Source organism: Ciona robusta, chromosome 7, assembly GCF_009617815.1.
Source record: "Ciona robusta chromosome 7, ASM961781v2".
Taxonomy (NCBI): Eukaryota; Metazoa; Chordata; class Ascidiacea; order Phlebobranchia; family Cionidae; genus Ciona; species Ciona robusta.
Genome location: NC_143241.1, coordinates 5,751,428 through 5,770,436, shown reverse-complemented (window position 1 = coordinate 5,770,436; position 19,009 = coordinate 5,751,428). Strand labels below are relative to the sequence as shown.

The following is a 19,009-nucleotide window of genomic DNA, read 5'->3' as shown; positions in this document are numbered from 1 at the left end:
GTGCTGTGGTATTACAAAACACAGGAATTAAATACGGTGGCTTAATTTTTAATGACGTTTCCTAATAGTGGGATAAAGTATGACGTAACAATATAGATTAAATTAGTTGCTATGGAGACAGTCATCATATAAAGCTAATAATAATGAAAATGAAATTCCCATTGCATGCATTATGCATGGTGGCACTTAAAACAAGAAAAATGTTTTCCAACATAAAAAGGCCCAAACATCCATCAAAAACGGAAATATAAGTACATTAAAACTGCTGTTAATATTATAACTTGCAACAGTTCATAAACAGGCTACCTTAGAATATTTATTTTAAAATAAAATGATAAGGAGTCAATTAATATTCAAACAATTTAATAAGTCCTTTTTAACTATACAATTAAACAAATCAAACTAATACACTAAAAAGCAAATCAAGACTTGAATGCTAGAAACTGACTGTGTAATAAATAAAAAAACTACCCATATAATATTATACTAAATTCTAAACCAAAACAATAACATAATATAATATGCCTTAAAACTCTATAACGGTATTAAATCCTGGCAGTAGTTAAAATTACATAGTGACCTCATTTAAAAAAAAACATTGAACACTACAAAACATTTTTAACTTTTTTCCAGGTTTAGACAATGGTCAGATAAAAGTTAATTGAGGGTTTGATAAAAGAGAAAGCCCAAGGCAGTAGTTTTATATTTTCCTGGACCCTTTCCATTGTTATGATGGAACCCTACTATCTATTATAATTGCTACTTCCCTGCAAGATTTATACTGACTGATATTCTGGCATAATAACTGATGTCAAATCTAATGCCAAAGTTAATAAATATATATATTAAGTTAATTTATCAGTATTTTGTTTGCAACAAAAATGATATCAAAAATCTGGTTCATAACTATAATGGACATAACAACAATACATTAGTACACACTATATAAGACTTAAAAAAACTGCTTTATGCATTCATAAAGTTAGTATATATATATATTTAATAAGAAGTACTTTTTGCAACAAAAATTATGTCAAAATCTGATCCTGAATCATACTACAGGTTAATACTGTCGTACACGCAATACACATGATATACAATATAAGAGTTAAAAAAAAATGCCTTATGTATTCAAGACTATATGTCTCAAAATTATGACTGTTATCATGTATCAGTAAAGTAATTTTGCAACAAATAATTATGTAAAAATCTGATTCAATACATCACCATACTATATATTTCAATACAGTAGTACACAACACACAATTTACAATACAAGAACTGCCTTATTATACAGTGGTACTACACAAAATACACATGGTATTATATACAATATAAGAGGTAAATCAACTACCTTCTGTATTCAGTTCATATATCTTACAATTATGAATCTGGCATGACAACTGCTATATATTGATTATATTGATCCAGTCTTATAATTCCCATTTAAACCTTCATTTTAAAGCATCTGCATCTGCTTATTACATCACAATGCCACTTTAATAAACCTTTATTACAAAACAGAGACACCCAAAAACCCTTCAACAAAATAATCCTATTACAACTATCAGATTTTAATAAAATTTAAATTAAAACTACACCAAGCTGAGTTACCTCAATGGCAGTAATTAGGTCTAAGTTACAATAGACAGCAGCAGACTAGTGTGCTAACAATGGCTATTTAATTAGCCTCAAATAAGGGCAAATATTGATCAATGAAATAAGACAGACTTGACACACCCATGTTGCTAGGTTGAATGCACAATGTAAACTGGCCAAGGTCAAATACATACATGCTTTACATGTACACTGTAATTATTAGGGATGTGCTGAGGTCGTAAAAGCTCGGCACGAGCCCGAGCCCGAGCACCTATGACGTCATCAAGGAGAAAGGCGTACGAGAATACGTTCCTATTCAGTCGAAAAGTGTCGCTAATCAAAATAATACAGAACACGTGGTTTGCGGTTAAAGAGACGTCTCGTTTCGTAATTCCCAGTGTTGCAAAATGTAAAATTCATACAAAAAATATTTAATTAAAAATTATTTATAACTGTTGCAGCAGTTTTTTATCAGATCAGAATTGTAGAAATACCCCTTTATCACTGATAATGTCACCGTCCGGATCGTCGAAAAACGCTCGTATTTTTGTAATAGAAAGAAATCCTATTAATAATAAAATCAACTTTCTTACGTCCGGCGCATCGGTTACGCTGCGAAAACACAGCGACTAGCTAAAATGACGGAACGGTTTGTCACGAAGTAAATAGCGTCCCGGCCAAGCTTGGACAGAGGCCAAAAAACGTTGTTAGTTGGCACCGCGCGAGAACCAAAGTTGAGAACCAAAGTTTCGTAAATCCCAGTTGCAAGATATTAGTTTTTTCCATAAAATATTTAATTAGAAATTTATGTACACTTGTTATGTTATGTAACAGTAACACTATTGCAAAATCCGAAAGTTTAAACAATTTATATAAATCGTATAATTTATAAAACACTGGCTGCACGCTGACGTGGCATTACGTCATTTTCCACGAGAGCATATTCACAACGATTGCTTCGCTTACCAAGTGTTGAATGTATGCTATCGCATGGGTCTTCCTTTATTTCCTAAGCGAGCGCAGAGCGTAAATATGTGACCTTTCGATCGCGTGGTGGGTCAGGCAATGGGCACATTCCTCTCGATTGGTACATTATGAAATGTCATAATTAATAATTATGTTACAGTAAGACATGTGAAGTAACAATTGAACAAAAAAAGGTTCAAAATGCAACACGGCAATGTTTGTTATTCGATCGATTTCGTTACCTGATAATTACGAACACCCGTGATTATAACGAACACGCAACAAACATAAAACATCAAATCGCAGCTTTAACAACCTTTCTATCGCACAGGCGCCCGCACTATAGTCAGAAATATGCAAGATTTCGTAGCTTGAGTGACAGACGCGCGTAAAATATATTACGCCCGGATTTTCAATAAAATTAACCGATCACCGTCCGGATTTACTTCTACAATCCTGTAAAAAAGTTCAAGAGTTTTTGGCTTTTTATTTAAAATCAGATACGGAAACATTAGGGATTAGGCTATCGTGTAATTCGACACCGGCTGTAATTGCATAAGGTCAAACTTGCCGACGTTGCGATTCGTTACTTGCGAGAGAGCAAATTCACAACGAACGAAAAATAATTAAAGAGAAAGCTACGCTGACTAGTCTCGTTATCTCTTAGTAGCTTCACTTTTTTCATTTTTAATATTTTTCGCTCTCGCGTGCAACATTATAGCAATAGCATAAGGCTCGGCGCTCGGCCCAGATTTCAGCCGAGCGCCGAGCGTCAAAAAAGGAGACGCTCGGGCACGAGCTTTTGAGTTCGGGCTCGGCTCGGCACATCCCTAGTAATTATAGTCTGAATATGAAAACTATAATTTAAAACTCAAAACATACAGTAGGGTGGGGAAGATGAGATTAATTTTCATTGTATTTCCTATTTCCATTTGGTCGTAAGCAAAGAATATTCAAAGAAATATAAAACCGTATCCTCATGACTTTCATAGACCGTTGTTAATTGTTTAAAAAATAATCAGGATATACTTGGATATTATGTGCTAAAGCTGTCTCATCTTCCCCCTACTATAGTATATATTTTTGGAAATGATTATATTCTCAAAATGTAGTATATACACTAGGTAGATGTTTCACCTGTTTTACACCATAATTATGTTTGAAATATAAAAACCAGAATTAAAACTCAAAAATATGTATTTTCGGAAATCTTTGATGTTTTTTTACATTTAATTTTTAAATTGCAGAAACAAACGCGGAAAGAGATTGGTTGTAAAAAAACATACGAAAATATTAAAACAAAAAAAAGAAAACTTACTGTGTTTATGGTTTGACCAGGATGAAGGGAAATTTGGAAGGTCGGGTGGGTTGTTTACTGACTTCGAGTGGCGGGGACTGTTTCCGACGCTTTGACGAGCTTTCGCTGCAACTTCGAGGTCGTAACGCTGGCTCTGGATCCGACGCAGAGAATCCTGGATAGAAATAACATAATATAAACTTTAACATAAAAAACATATATATATATATCAAAATTAAAAAAATATATAAATTCATTTCCCTTTTCGGATACTGTAAAAAATATAAAACTAATTTCAACGAGAGAAAAATGGTTGAATGAAAATAATTTATTTATCCTCCCATGGCAGGGAATGACATTTATTCACACATGAGTGTACTGTTTTATACACCTCGTGCTCGCTTAACGAGTTACCACATATCTAACTTGGTAAGTAATTTATTTTTTTTTTTTAATTTTAGGAAATTAATTTACGGAATGTTTAACTGAACATTGTTTTGTAAATCTTTACCTGACTTCTTTCAGTCTTTGGTTTATTAACTTCTGAATGTCTAGCACTGTGGAACCTCTGAAGTTTGCTTCCACGGTCCTCTTCTGTTGAAACAAATAAAAATTTATTAAAAAAATAAAAGTATTACTGCAGTTAATCTATTCATGCATTAAAAAACAACTAGAAGACTATTCAATCATACAAGACAGAAACATTAACTTTTTTCCAACAGTTTTAGGCTAAAAAAAGGCTTAAAAACCAAAAGGGCTGGGAAAACGTCTCGGAAGAGTTAAAATACAAGTATAATATGCCTGGCATTTTGCAATAACGGTAAACTTTGTGTTATTTTAGCGTGGTGAAAAAAAAATTCAGTCAGCAAAATTCTTGCCGGAAGAGCCAATATACAAGTAAACACACAGCATACTTGAAAAATAGGAGTCTGACTGGGATTCGGCGTCACAAAGTTGAACACCGGCCGCATGAAAAACTTAAATGGGCATCCCAGGTGTTAGGGTAATGGGTCAAATCTGGCCTAAATACCAGGTCCCTCAAGGACCTCACCCACAAAGAATAAATAAAAACCCAGGGTGTTGGGGTAATGGCCAAATCTTGCCTAAATCCCAGGTCCTTGAAAAGGACCTCACTCACAAGGAATAAGTAAGAATCCTGCGCGTTTGGGTAATGGGCCAAATCTGGCATAAATCCCAAGGACCTTATCCACAAAGAACAGAAAATAAACGTACTTGGAGTAGGAGCTGCGTAAGTTGGAGGAGGTGGACTTATTGGCACTCCTTCACTTTCCGATGAATATTTATGCGAGAGCGGCTCCTTCTGTTCTCTGTGCTCTTTCGCCTCCTTGTGGTCAGTGAATGGTCGGCGGATTGTACGACGAATCGAGTAACCTAGACCTTTTTTCTTTTCTGGTGGTTGTTGAGAGGCCAGTCTGGCTGTCTCCTCTGCTTCTCTTTTTGTCTGGAAAGAAAAAAGGAAAAAAAAATATTATTGTAAAAAAAAATCTGGCTAATTGATAAATTCTAGTACTTTGTAGCCTATACACATTACGTACCTCTTCAAAACTTTTAAAAAACTTTTCGTGAAGTTGTTCAATGTTTTGGTTTGATGATCCGTGTGCATTCAACTGATCTATTTCATCAAGCTGGGAATCGTCTGGACTGATAAACAATAACATAAAATTAAAAACCATAATATATATATAAATATATATATCTAAAAATAAGCCAATTGGGAACCTTATTAATTATTGAGAGAATTTACTATACTGTAATTTTGCTTGTTTGTATAAACACCGTATACTAGCCTACTAGGTTAAAATCTATTTGAAAAAAATTGTCAAAAAAATTGTGATATAAAATTTTGTGTTTAGGCATGATGCATGGGAAAAATTAGAAATTTGTGTGAATGGTACATGGAAAAAATGAAACATCTTTATATACACTAGGCAACCATGACGGATCTGGGATTCAGGGAAAATTTGGCTTACTACCGCAAACCCTAGGAAGCTTTAGGTAAGTCAGTTGTTTGTTCGGTGCAAACCATAACTTTACCCGAATGCTTATAGTTTTGCATTTGATTTTTACTCCATACTAAAAAAATTAATGACAAAAATGACTTCATTAAAAAACTCATCATAAAAATTACATAATGTCAAATAAAACCAAGAATACAATAAAAGCAACTTACTCTATAGGCAGGAATGTAGATATCGAATCAACAGGATTATTGTAAGTGTATGGATCGGTAAGCTTCCTATCTCCTATTTCAAACAGAGGGAAACTTCCTGAACGAGGACGTTCTAAGGATAGTAATCATATTAATTTAAATAATATAAGTGAAATGTACATTCACAAGATCTAGAATGAATGATTGGATGTAAATTTTATCCTTGGTTAGCAGAAAAACCTATTATTTCATAACAGTCGTTCAAATTTTCTTTGGCTTAGTTAGGCTCTGGCATCTCAATGCATTCTGTTGTATTTCAGACATGTCAAAATCTGTGGCATAACAATCAGTGGTCAGAAGTCACTATCAATGATATGGATAAAGCATGTTGCAACAAATGGTCATTCCTATACATGCAACTTTTTCTCCTGTTTTCATAAAACGATTTTTTCCTAAAAATAAAATTTCATAAAAAAATTGTTTTCATAAAAATGAAATTTTATAAAAATATTTTTTTACAAAAATGAAACTCACTGTTATGCTCCGGAGAATCGCCAGGGGGAACGCTTTTTGGGCGATCGCGATCCGAATATTCACTTGGAGGATGAAGATGGTGATCTTCTGGAAGGGAGTAAGGGTCCTCTGCTGGAAGAGGGGACCAAGGGTCTTCACTTGAACTTTGACCTGAAGATGAGGTACGTTGTTTCTGCACACGGGTGTAGTACGGCTTCTTCTTCTTTACTTTGCTGTATTGGACCTGGATGAGAATTTTAGTTTAGAAGAGAAATACATGAATAGGGTAATGGCATAGATTATGACATAGATGAATTTTAAGATAAATCTGGGCAGACATTGTTAAAATGCATAAACTTTACTGTATTTTATCTGGATAGGGGCTTTGGTTTAGAACAGAAAGAAACATGCATAGGGAAATGGCAGAGATAGACATATTTAGAATTTTAAGCAAAATCTTAGCTGACACTGGTTAAATGCACGAGACAGTACGAACACACACACATATTAGAAGGGTAAAACCACATACATGCCACTTATGGGCAATCGGGAAGGTTTGGCCTAAATCTCAGTTTGTCCTCACTTTAAAACCTTACCCATACAGAACAAAATGCACACGTGATACAACAATATATATACATTGATGACTCACTAACAATTAAGTTGTAATATTTACATAGCTAATGTACGATTACATTACACAACAGTGACAACAGCAACAAATTTGAGAACATTTTGCAATCTTCTTATGAAACACCAAGCATAGTTACAAACTGTATTACACTGTAAGAAGTAACATTATGGCGTATTTACATTATATAGTAGAATGGGGGGAGATGGAACACCTTGATCACATAATAAGCAAATATCCAAATTGTTTTTTAAACAATTAACAAGGTTATATGATTGTTTAAATGTTCTTTGTTTAGTACAAAATGAGACGAGAAAATAGAATGAAAAGGTATCCCATCTTCCCCCACCCTACTAGAAAGAAAGAAATAACTACTTTTTACATAACACCAGTGAAAGTGTGGAACTACTGCATTTCGCATATCTTTTCATAAAGACCCTATAGTTACACACTGTCTAAACACCCTATTGGAGTAATAACAGTATATCTATATAGAAAAACTTACTTCTAACAGTGGACTTGATCTGCCACTACCTGGTGGTAAGTATCGAAGAGGTTTTCCTAAATAAATGTTTTATGAATATATTTCAAATATAGGCAGTAATATTAGTGTAGTATGTATGGCATTTATTTCAAAACAGTGTTTTAAACTTTCTTAAATTTTTTTGTTGTTTTCGAACTAGTATTTACTGTAAGAAAATAGGGAAATAATTATATTTATTTTGTGATTTTATCGAAATAAAAAGTCTAAGCCAGTCAAAACTCATTAATAATACTGAACAGCAATTTTTGGACAACAAATATGACTTATCAGTTATCACAATTTTCTTTGCATACATGTAAGCTTTGGTTGCAAAAAAACGAACAAGATTTAGCGCCTACAACATTTTACAGACGAATACAATGACTGTAGATGACTAAAAACATGCGAGATGACTTTGTCTCAAATGAAAACAAACCTGTTGGTCCTTGTGGCAGCTCAGAGTTAACTCGCCTGAGATTGCTTGAGTATGCTTGGTCTTGAGGGCGAGGCTGGTGAACTGCATGTGCCCCTGAATCTGTAGGGCTGGGTAATATTCATAAGGTTTAGAAACTTAATATAAACAAAATTTGCAGCATATGCAAGTTTTTTTTAATGAAAATTTGGCCTAATAATGTGACATAATTATAGTGCAGTTTCACGTATAGTAATCAATTCATGGAATTTCATTGAAAAATGTGGTGAATGCAGAAGGGTTAGCCCTTCTGATTTGTATAAACCAATAGGAGTAAGGTAAAAGCTGTTTTAGATTAAAATTTAAGTGCTAAAACATAAAACGTCACCCGTCACCCATGGTTTTGTATGGTTTTAAATTTTTTTTTATATATTTATACATTTAAATTTCAGTTCCGTAACATAAACAAGCACTAAAACCAAAGCAGATCCATTTTGCTACAAAATTATACATTTGCCATGAATGCTAACAAATGATTGTGCTTCAAGGTTGCAGTATCAATGCTTATATGTTGACTTTCTATAATAAATAAGAATAAACATTCCAAACACCAAAAAAAACAGCAACAAAATGCTTCAAGCAAATTTTTGTATATTGCCAGTAAAATAAGACACCTGTTAAAAATAGAAAACCTTTTACATTTAGAGCACAATCTAGTTTCACATTGGATAAAATACCTGACATAGACAAACAAATTCCAACTGACAAATATTTACTGAGCTCATAACACTCAGTAATGGTTGATGAGGTTATAAGAGGCATGTGACCTACAAGGCTTAAATATACTATGCTAAATACATGGTATAAATGATACTATTATCATGTATTATTATATAGCTATACATTTTTTGGCCTTTACACTTACGCTTTTCATTTTTTGGTTAAAAACATTTGTTATAAGACACATTGTTACAATGTTATAACATTAGTAAGTTGTAGCTGTAGGTGTAACAAATATAGGGAACCTCGCTGATTAATGCGGCAAATACTGTAAAATTTAGCTCAGTTTGTTTGTTTAAACATTTAAATGCAAACAAAAGCCGTTTTAGCCATAAAACTGAGGTGCTAAAATATAACTAGTGTTTCCAAAGTTGCACTTTGAAGTTTTGAACAATACGCCAATTGGCAATGACAGTATGCAGACATATTGGTTTCTGGCCTTTTGCCTAAAATATTTGTCTATCTGTTGTGTTAAAACAGTATACAAATATATTTGTTGCGTAAAGCATGCTTGAAATAGTAAGTTCAGCAAACTTAAATTTCAGGTTTCAGGAAAAAAAGAGCATTCAAATTTGAGAAAATATGTGGAAATTAAACTTTTGCCGATCTGCATTAGACATGCATTTTAAAAGAAGGATTTAGCAGCGGCAGGTTAACGTCTTACCGATGGTGAAAAACAGATTTTGATCTCGAAACGCCTTTGTAGTTTTGTTTCAAACCACCGGCCTGTGTTACTTTGTAAAGTGGGGGGTTACGGTCATGCAAACTGGTTAGATTGGATGCAGAGTTATGTTGGGGAACCCGGAAGCGGGTACGAGCGGATGTATAGAGAGGAGACTCAGAAGACACGGACCTTTTGTGGCTCGGAGAAATCTGCTGCGACCTGCTCTTATTGAGGTTGTTATCAGGGATGTGTTCGGTCGAACCAAAAGGTGAAACAGAATGACTATGATAGTGAAATGATGATTCTAGTGAAGATGGGATGGAGGGACTGCGTTGATGACGTGCGGGGATCGGATTGGGGTCTAAGAGATCCTCGTGATCGTTTAGGATGATGTCGATGTTGCTAAGACTGAGATTGGATGCGGGTCGGATCAAACGATGAGGACTCAAAGAGTGTCGGCTCCGGTTTTCGGTGTGTTTCGCAAGGAACCGTGAGTACGCACTTCATGTGATTGAGATGATAATGAGATTGATGAGATGATCATGCAGGAATTAATCATAAGAGGGGTTATGGCATGCTGGTATATTGTATAATGTAGGGTGAGGGTTAGGTTACTAATTGGTGAAGGAATGAGAATGAAAATATAAGATGACTGTATAATTATGAAGTACAAAAACTGTATACATTATTAATTCAAGTGAAACTTTTGGTGTGTTTATACTAAAAGTAACAGTGTTTCTGTTTAACTGTTTAAGTATAGCATAGATAAGATTGTATAGTGTTTTAAAAAAGACAAAAAGTATTTACTTATATTTTGTTAATAATGATATCTTAAGAAATACTCAAGATTACAGTGTTAACTGATAAAGTTAGATAGAATCTTATAATGCTACTCTACAAAAAAGACAAACAAAAATTGGTTATAGTGAGGTACTAATGGTAATGATATATGAATAACTGCAATAGCAATATTATTGAGACACTATGTGTGGTTGAGTTGCAAAACATACTAAACAGGAAACATTAGCACCATTTCCCTAAGAGAGTTGTCCATAGTGAATAGGTCAAACACTTATAGACGTAACCTCCAACTATAGGTCATTGACTCATATTTATAATAGTAAATGTATACAACTTATTTCTTTTAAACATCTGAATTTATGGATCTTATTTTTTTACTTTGTTATCATGATAAGACAACAGTTGGGTTTATGTTGTGTTTGTAACTTTGTATTAATTTTAATGCACCACCTTCCTTACTATATGAATCAGGAAGTAGTGATGACTGCATGTGTTTGAATATGCAAAGATAGACTTCAGTGAATGTTCATGCAGTATCTACTATAGTAGGGTGGGGGAAGATGGGACACTTCTTCTTGCTACCTATCCCAGTTGGTGGTAAACAAAGAACAAAGAATTATAGAACTGTACCCTTATGACTCCCATAGACAGTTGTTAATCGTTAAAAACACGGTCAGGATATTTAGACATTATGTGCTAAAGGTGTCCAGTCTTTCCCCACCCTACTTTATGATATGATTAAAAACATAGTAACATACCAATGGGTATGGTGATGAAATGTGACAATGATCCTAACTAGATGTTGTGAAAATTAAAAAAAATCATGTTATTGGCATATGCAAAATATTTTACCTATAATTCTAAATATTTAATCTTTATCACACATTACAATGATATAACATTATGATTACTATTCAGATTTGACATTGTATGAAAATTGGACATAACACACACATTTAATTCTGCAATCATAGGCGTCAAACCTGGGATGGAAGGGTAGGCAAGCGTAACTTTAATTTCTGCACTGAATTAATCAGTAAACAACGGAACCAAATTTGTATGCCATGGGTGTTTAACTGTCCTTGCCTTTCTGCACTTTTTAGTTTGGCGCCTATACCCACAAACCCACAACATACAAATAGTATATAAATATATCCATAGAAATAACAAACTCACACTCCAGAAGTGGCAGGAGACGATTCTCGTCGGATAAGTGAGATGTCCCCTAGTGGTGAAGGATTAATAAACGATCTTCGCTGATCGCGATCAACAGCAGTAGAACGCTCTGTGTGGGAAAAAGAATGTTAAAATAAAACAGCAATAAGAATTAAAAACAATTAAATAAAGCGGCAATAAAAAACTATGGAAAAATCCTAAATAAAACGACAATAAAAAATTAAAAATATTGTTGTTTTTTAAATATATGTAGGAGTTATTTCAGTAAGGTCACGACAAAAACTGTAGCTCATACATGAAAAAATGGTTAATTTCATGGTGAACAAGCCTATACTGATTCTATACACTATAATAAATAGGCCTATATGCTATATAGCTGCCCTGCTACCCTACCCTATATTATATATATACATAATACATAGGAACAAAACTTTTACAAATGCAGGTGGGCAGGGATAGTTTGACTTGCAGTCGTATGTAACTTATTGGTTCCAATGTTTACTGATTAATGAAGTAAAGGCTGTATGGTAGACCAGCCTGCCCTGCCCCTGGGTTTGTCACTTATATATAGGGATATATAGTAGAGTGGGGGAAGACGAACACCCTCAGCACATTACATCCAATTATCCTAGTCCTGTTTTAAAAAATAACAACGGTATTTGGGAGTCGTGAAGATACAGTTTTATAATTCTTTGAATGTTCTTTGTTTCCTATGAAATGGGAATAGAAAATAGAATAAAAAGGTGTCCCATCTCCCCCCCCCCACCCTACTATATGAATGTTCACCTCTGATAGCTGGTTGTTTAGTTTCAACTGGTTCCTCTTCAAGGTCTGGAGGCAATGCTTGTGATTTTAAATTTATAATCCTACAACTTGTTTGATCTGTAAAAAAAAATATTCAAATTAAAGTTTGACTTTTTTTATGAGACTGGTACAGTAATAAAAATTGGTCACAACAATTATCTATAATTAAGGCAGGCAAAAAAATCCTCTTCCCCACACAGTAGTTAAAACTTAAAACTTAGCTCACCTGTTTTATCAGAACCACGTTCAATTTCAGTAAACCACTGAAAAAGTACATCAACTGTAAACCATAATGACTCTGAAAAACATAAAAATAGCATTATCACAACACGGACAGCCCGACTAGCTATAAGGTGACAAAACTTGCTTAATTTTTGGTTGACGATTTGGACTGCAACATATGTCATGCACAGGAAACATGATTCACAATTGAGTTCATTATGGCCATACAACCGCTATTATCATGTCTCCAGTTCATGTTATGAACATAGATCCATGTCTTTTATGGTTTATAAACTCTCATAGTTACTGTTAATGTAAGGTTAGGGGTGACCGGGGTAATGGGTGACAAAACAGGGGTGGCATCAAATTTTATCACTCAAGATTTAAGCTTGTAACAGCCTTTACCCTGCAGTCTGAGTCTATACAAATAAGCGTAGCCAAAACATACTATATTTGCTACATTAATTTATAAGGCTTCCTATGCTTAACAATTATATGTGTAACTGCATTTTAGTAATGTCGTCATAGATTTTGCTAATTATTTAAAAGGTGGGCAGCCATGCTTTAGATATTGTGTTGTTATGTATTTTTTATAACTAATATTGCCTTGACATTATCTGTTAAAATGTTAAAACTAGGCTACTAACTATAAACGTAACTTACTTTATCCTCGCGTGGCCGGAAAATGACAGTCGTTATACACAGGTGTTCTGTTTCATACACCTCATGCCAGCTTACGAGTTACCAAGTATGTTACTTTGTGAGTGATTATTTTGGAAAGAACTGTTTCACTTTTTTTGTGTGGCTGATGGTTTAGACAACTCAACTAACATGTGCAAAACTATAACCAAAAATACATTTAGTCTTACATAGCTTTATTATAGGCAGTTGAACTTTCCTGTAGGCAAGACAAAAACTTAAACAACCAACAAGTCTTGTAGGCTTACAATTTAACAAAAACTGCGCTTGTATGCACCACTGTATAAACTAGATTAATATGTCACTCTGGTTTATATGATTACTTGATACTGATAATACTTCTGCCGTTTAGTTTACTTGGTATTAGTGTTACTAAATACCATACCGCCATTGTAAGTCTTGAATTAAACTTACGTAGTTATAATTCTAGCTACCTAAGCTTGTTATATTACGGCTGCAACTATTATACACAGTCCATGCTTAGGACTAGAAAAATGAAAAACTAAAGCATTTTACCATTTTACGTTTATGTTTTACCAAGAAAAATAAAGGCTAGTCTAGCGCTGCTAAACTGCATTAATGGCAAAATGTGAAAAGTTTACCGCGCGCTAAAATTGCGTATGAACCTCACTCAATACATAAATAATTGCAAAATTTGCCCGTGTGTTTGGAGTACAAATTGGACTACATTTGCTATACAATGCCCCTCGGTATTTTAAACGGTACTAAATTTACAAAACTTGTTACAAATATAACGCAATAACTTTCGTAATGAGTTAATGTGTTTAAAAATAAATCGCAATAACTTCTTCTGGCTCTTAATTTCACTTTACAATGCAACAACACCCCAGCTCCGCTAGTGGGGAAAGGGGACCTCCCTTGAGTTAAATTTCTACAGGTGAAGTCAAGCGTAAAAGCCCGCTTTTGGAAATATTACATCATTTCCGATTGACACTGATTTTATACAGAAAGTGGCGGTAAACTTTAGTTTGGTCAGAAAAAAATAGCGAATACAAACTTTATAAGCTTTCTCATGTTTTCTATATCGTCATTTACCTTTTCGACACACTTCTCATCGATTTTTCATACAAATTGAAACATGTTACGTCCTTATATTAAAATCAAAAATAGATCAAACTTACCTCCAGAAACCAAAGCTCTGGTGGGCCTATTCGTTCTTGGCTCTTCTTTTACAAACGGTTGGTTATTCGGGTTAATCCGACCGTCTGCACGGTTTTCGCTGTCCATTGGTCTTCTGATTACCGTATTTGATTTATCGCTACCTGAAGCAATGCATGTCAAGTTTGATCCATCTACTGTATCTAGTGGACTACCCCGGCCATCCTCTGGCTCCGAGGGATTATCAAAAGATCCTCGTTCTTCCTCATTATCTGTGTCTTTAGAGAACACGTGGCTTTTTCGCTTTTGTTTCTTGCTGGTGTGGCTTCCAGAAAACTTTAACATGTTCACTGCCTTCTATTTTTCCGCATACTCCTCTTTTAATAGTTTAAAATCCACACGAAGTGCCACGAAACTTGAGAGCACCAATTAACAGTTTATAACAGGTCTACAATATATATAACAGGTCTATACACAGTATGTAGCTTGTTTAGATCGTCTAATAAAACAAAAGGCTTATCTAATAAAATTGTTCTATGTGCCATTTCATACCTGAAGCTACCACACACTGTGGTTCAAAACTTTGGTAGCATTTTGTCTGTTACTGATTTATATAGTTGGGTGGGGGAAGATGGGACACTCATTCTTTCCATTTTTCGTCCCATTTAAAAGTAAAAAATGAACATTTATAGAATCATAAAACCGGATCATCACGACTCCCACAGACCGTTGTTAACTTTTAAAAATACGATCAGGATATTTGTATATTATGTGCTAAAGGTACCCATCTCCCCACACAGTACTATATATAAAACATGGCGATACAGTTTTAACTTTATATAAATACTGTCGTTATATGTTTACCTTATACTAAAGCCATATAAATACATAATAGAAAGGATATAATATAGTGTCGTGGCTTAACAGTCTCTGCTACATTAATGTTTCCGGTGTGTGCTAGGAATGACGTCATAAGATGCAATTAATTCTGCATCTAATATCACGGGCCAACAAAAAGTCACCACCGCGAGCCAACAATGTTACTGTAACGATGGGAAATAAGGCTTGACCCGGTTAAAGGAATAATTTAACTTTTCTATGGAGCTGTAACTATTAGCAGTAGTTTTAGGCAGTCTGGTTATTGTATAGACTATATACTTCTCATTAAACTTGGTACCCCATAGAGTATAGACCTATAGTTATATATACTTTTCTAGTTTTGTAGTAGAGTACTGTGGGCGAAGACGGGGCACCTTTATCACATAATATCCAAATATCCTGATCATATTTTGAACAATTCACAACGGTTTTAAAATTCTTTGAATATTACTTGTTTACTACCAAATGGCACGAGAAAACAAAACAAAAATGTGCCTCATCTTCCCCAACCCTACTATATACCATGTTCGTTCATTCAGCTGGTTTAAACTATTGGGTGACTTTAAGCAAAACTATTGTAATGAGGCTAACGTTTCAAATTTCAAACCACGAAACATACTACTAATAGCAACACAACAAAACACAAAACACGCGATGTGTTTTCCCAGAAACTTAACAAGTAAAACTAAAACATTGATAAATAAACCAAACTCGAATTAGCAATTATAGTTTGCCCTTTGATTGAAACACGATACAGTAATAAACATATGCCTTATTTGAATGTTTTACATTAGCATGTAACTCTTATGTACTTCCTTGACTAATATCACAACTGTTCTTCGCAATCTGTCACATGCAACCAACTTATAGTAAATATAACTTTATACGTTACTATTGCATAACCTGTAGCCAAATTGTTTATGAAGAGGAACTAATTTTGTCTATTATCTAATCCTATTAAAACCTGCTGTAGCCGCCTCTTCCTATTGAGGCGGTGACGAGAGTAGTGACTAACGGAATCAAAATATAAAAGCTGCTATGGCGCTGAGTAAGTGGTAAGCATCGGTCTACTGTACAGGCAACAGATCTGATACACGTTGAGTCGTGCTGCTGCTGGCCCGCTTAGTTGCACATAAGCAGCACGGTCTAAAATCGGGAAGTGGGCGAGATGCAACAGTGCCTTCCTGTTCGCACGTGCTAGGTAAGGGCGCACACACACGGTTTGTTTGAATCATATACACGGACTATTGTATACGTATGTGAATGCATAGCGTGCGCTGTGGAGGACACTTTGTTAAAACTAAATCACTGAACTTCATATGACTCAGAACTCGTCGTAGTATTCTATATTGAATTCTCTATACAACTGTCTCCAAAAATCTATAGTATCTTCGCGCATGTCTTGACTATAAACTATATACTTTACGGTTTACACTTTTAGTTAATCTCATAGCAATTCCTTTCGTCAAAGCTTGAACTCCAAAGTTAAGTATGTGTTTCATAAACTGTATATATTGCTAGGCGAAAACACCCTAGCTTATACAGTTCAATTCATGGCTAAATAAGTGTGCGGGTAGCACGAGAAATAATACCATTATTTCATTCGTACAACCAAGTGTATTAGTATCAAACATATAAAATAATATATAGTAGAATAGGGGAAAATGAGACACCTTTTTGTTTTATTTTCTCGACTCATTTGGTAGTAAACAAAGAACATTCAAAGAATTATAAATCCCCTTCGTTACAACTCCCATAGACCGTTGTTAATTGTTGAAAACACGATCACAATATATAGATATTATATTTTAAATCTGTCCCATCTTCCCAACTCTACTATATTTTTCCAACATGGTGTTGCTAATATAGAATTGTGAGCAACTGGGCCCTTACCCCTTTACCCTGCGAAAATGCATTAAATTTTAAACAAGTGTGTAAGTATTGCTATCCGCTTCATACGAAATGGTTCCTTATATATTTAATACAACGCGAGCATCCGGCTCATTCATTTGGATGGATGGGAAACTGACTTATGATGCTGCTGTGTTTTCGTTATTGTGCAACGCAAACAGAACCCTATCCTGCTATGAAAACGTCATCGCGACCGAGCGGTGAGTAATAAGCAACCAAATCATCAGTTGTCCTCAGAAGCTGGACTGTATATGCAGTGTGCAATTTAAAATACTCACTGTTGTGAACGGCCTTAAACCTAAACTGATTGCCTAAAACTTACATTTGCCCAAAGTCTATACATCAGTTTATTTCAATACATTCACCTATAGCTTATATTGCATTGCTCTTGGTACTAAATGATGGTCTTTTGTATTTAGATTTCATTATATTCACAGCGCTAGTGATTATATAGTAAACTGCAGTCCTGACTTGTTTAATGACTTTGCCATCGTTTCTATTGCTTAGTCTACGCGGACAAGACTCCGAGTGAATACTTAGCGCGGGCGGAAATTACGGCGCTCATTTCCGGCAGAGCGTGATGTGATTCTCTCGATGTTCAACTCTCTTACGCTATTTATAGTGCGACATAAATGGTGGCAGGCCAAAAAAGCAAACCATGCAGCAAATATGAATCAGGTATTGGTTTACAAACATAAATATTTTACAAATTATGGGGAAGTAAAATGACCTTCTTATGTCACTGTAATATATATCCGTCATGTTTTTTTTCGTTTAAAAAACAGAGGAAAAAATGAATTTCTAAAAGTTACGTTTTATTCTTCCGAATGTTCATTTGTAAATTTTCGAACACACTAAATGTTATTTTTTCCATTAAGACGCAGATCATAAGCTTCTTCTTCTGACCTCTTCTTGCTTACTGCTGACCGCAAGTGTCGAACTTGTTTATAATAATTTGTATGACTGATGATGTTAATACGGTATTAACAGCATGCTAAGGGCACCTGCCGTTAACGTTTTAATCTAAAGACACCCATACTGGAAGCACTATTTCCAAAACCCAATTCCCTTTTGTTTAAAGGTGGATTCTATAACTTTGCAACCACTTTTTTCATTATGGAATACCTGTATACAGCGCTTTATAAAACGTTTCGCTATAATAAATGCAGAGAAACTACCACTGTAGCATTTATCAATTGTTTTTGTTCATTTGTAGCCTGTACGCCCCCAACCTTATTTAAATGAATGTATGCCATTTTAGTCGAGTGCGACTAAAAAAAAACAAAAGAAAAAAGCAAAAAAAATGAAATTTGTTATTCTGGATATCGATGTTCCTTCCCCGTGAAATAAATGTTATCTTTTTCGAATCTCTTTTTTCTATTGAGTCCGGGTGCAAAGAGAAAAGGATAAGATTCTGCCTCTTTTTATCTTCTCTTCCTACCAAGGCCTTGACCAAACCTATTGGGCCTTTCTTCTAATGTTGATCTTTTTTGCCTTTCAGGGCTTATTGTAGGAGGCCTGTGATCTTCTTCTTCTTGTTCATCGTCATATCTCTTTTTTCTATCAAGTCTAGCAGGAAGTTGTTGAAACTGTTTTTCTGATCTCCTTTTTCTTTCAGTACCTGAAGGAGTCAAGCGAGGTCTTTCTTCTTCTTCTGATCTCCTTTTCCTATTAAGTCCAGAAGGAGCGGGGGGAGGGTAGACTCCTTCTTCTTCTGATCTCTTCTCTCTATAAATTCCTTCGCGACGGAAATGAACTTCTTCTTCATCATCATGTGGTCTCTTCTTTTCATCTTGTGTGTCGGAAAGGGGGAATCGATAAAATTCTTCTTCTTCCGATCTCT

At 34.7% G+C, this 19,009-nt stretch overlaps 1 protein-coding gene across 4 annotated transcripts in view; it reads right to left on the bottom strand.

Moving 5' to 3' along the window:
- The window catches only part of LOC149734151 (focal adhesion kinase 1-like), a 70,352-nt gene extending 55,474 nt beyond the window's left edge, over positions 1 to 14,878 (bottom strand). The window contains exons 1-13 of one of the 4 annotated variants that reach the window (XM_089880622.1): positions 14,400 to 14,878; positions 12,563 to 12,634; positions 12,319 to 12,414; positions 11,533 to 11,641; positions 9,745 to 10,056; positions 8,136 to 8,242; positions 7,682 to 7,737; positions 6,567 to 6,789; positions 6,054 to 6,165; positions 5,419 to 5,524; positions 5,096 to 5,324; positions 4,374 to 4,456; positions 3,884 to 4,037 (exon numbers count right to left, since the gene is read on the bottom strand). In XM_089880622.1, the coding sequence (XP_089736748.1) occupies positions 3,884 to 4,037; positions 4,374 to 4,456; positions 5,096 to 5,324; positions 5,419 to 5,524; positions 6,054 to 6,165; positions 6,567 to 6,789; positions 7,682 to 7,737; positions 8,136 to 8,242; positions 9,745 to 10,056; positions 11,533 to 11,641; positions 12,319 to 12,414; positions 12,563 to 12,634; positions 14,400 to 14,721 (1,981 nt within the window). In that variant the 5' untranslated portion in view covers positions 14,722 to 14,878. The other 3 variants (XM_089880623.1, XM_089880625.1, XM_089880626.1) reach the window with 3 other exon arrangements.
- Positions 14,879 to 19,009: the final 4,131 nt, after the last annotated feature.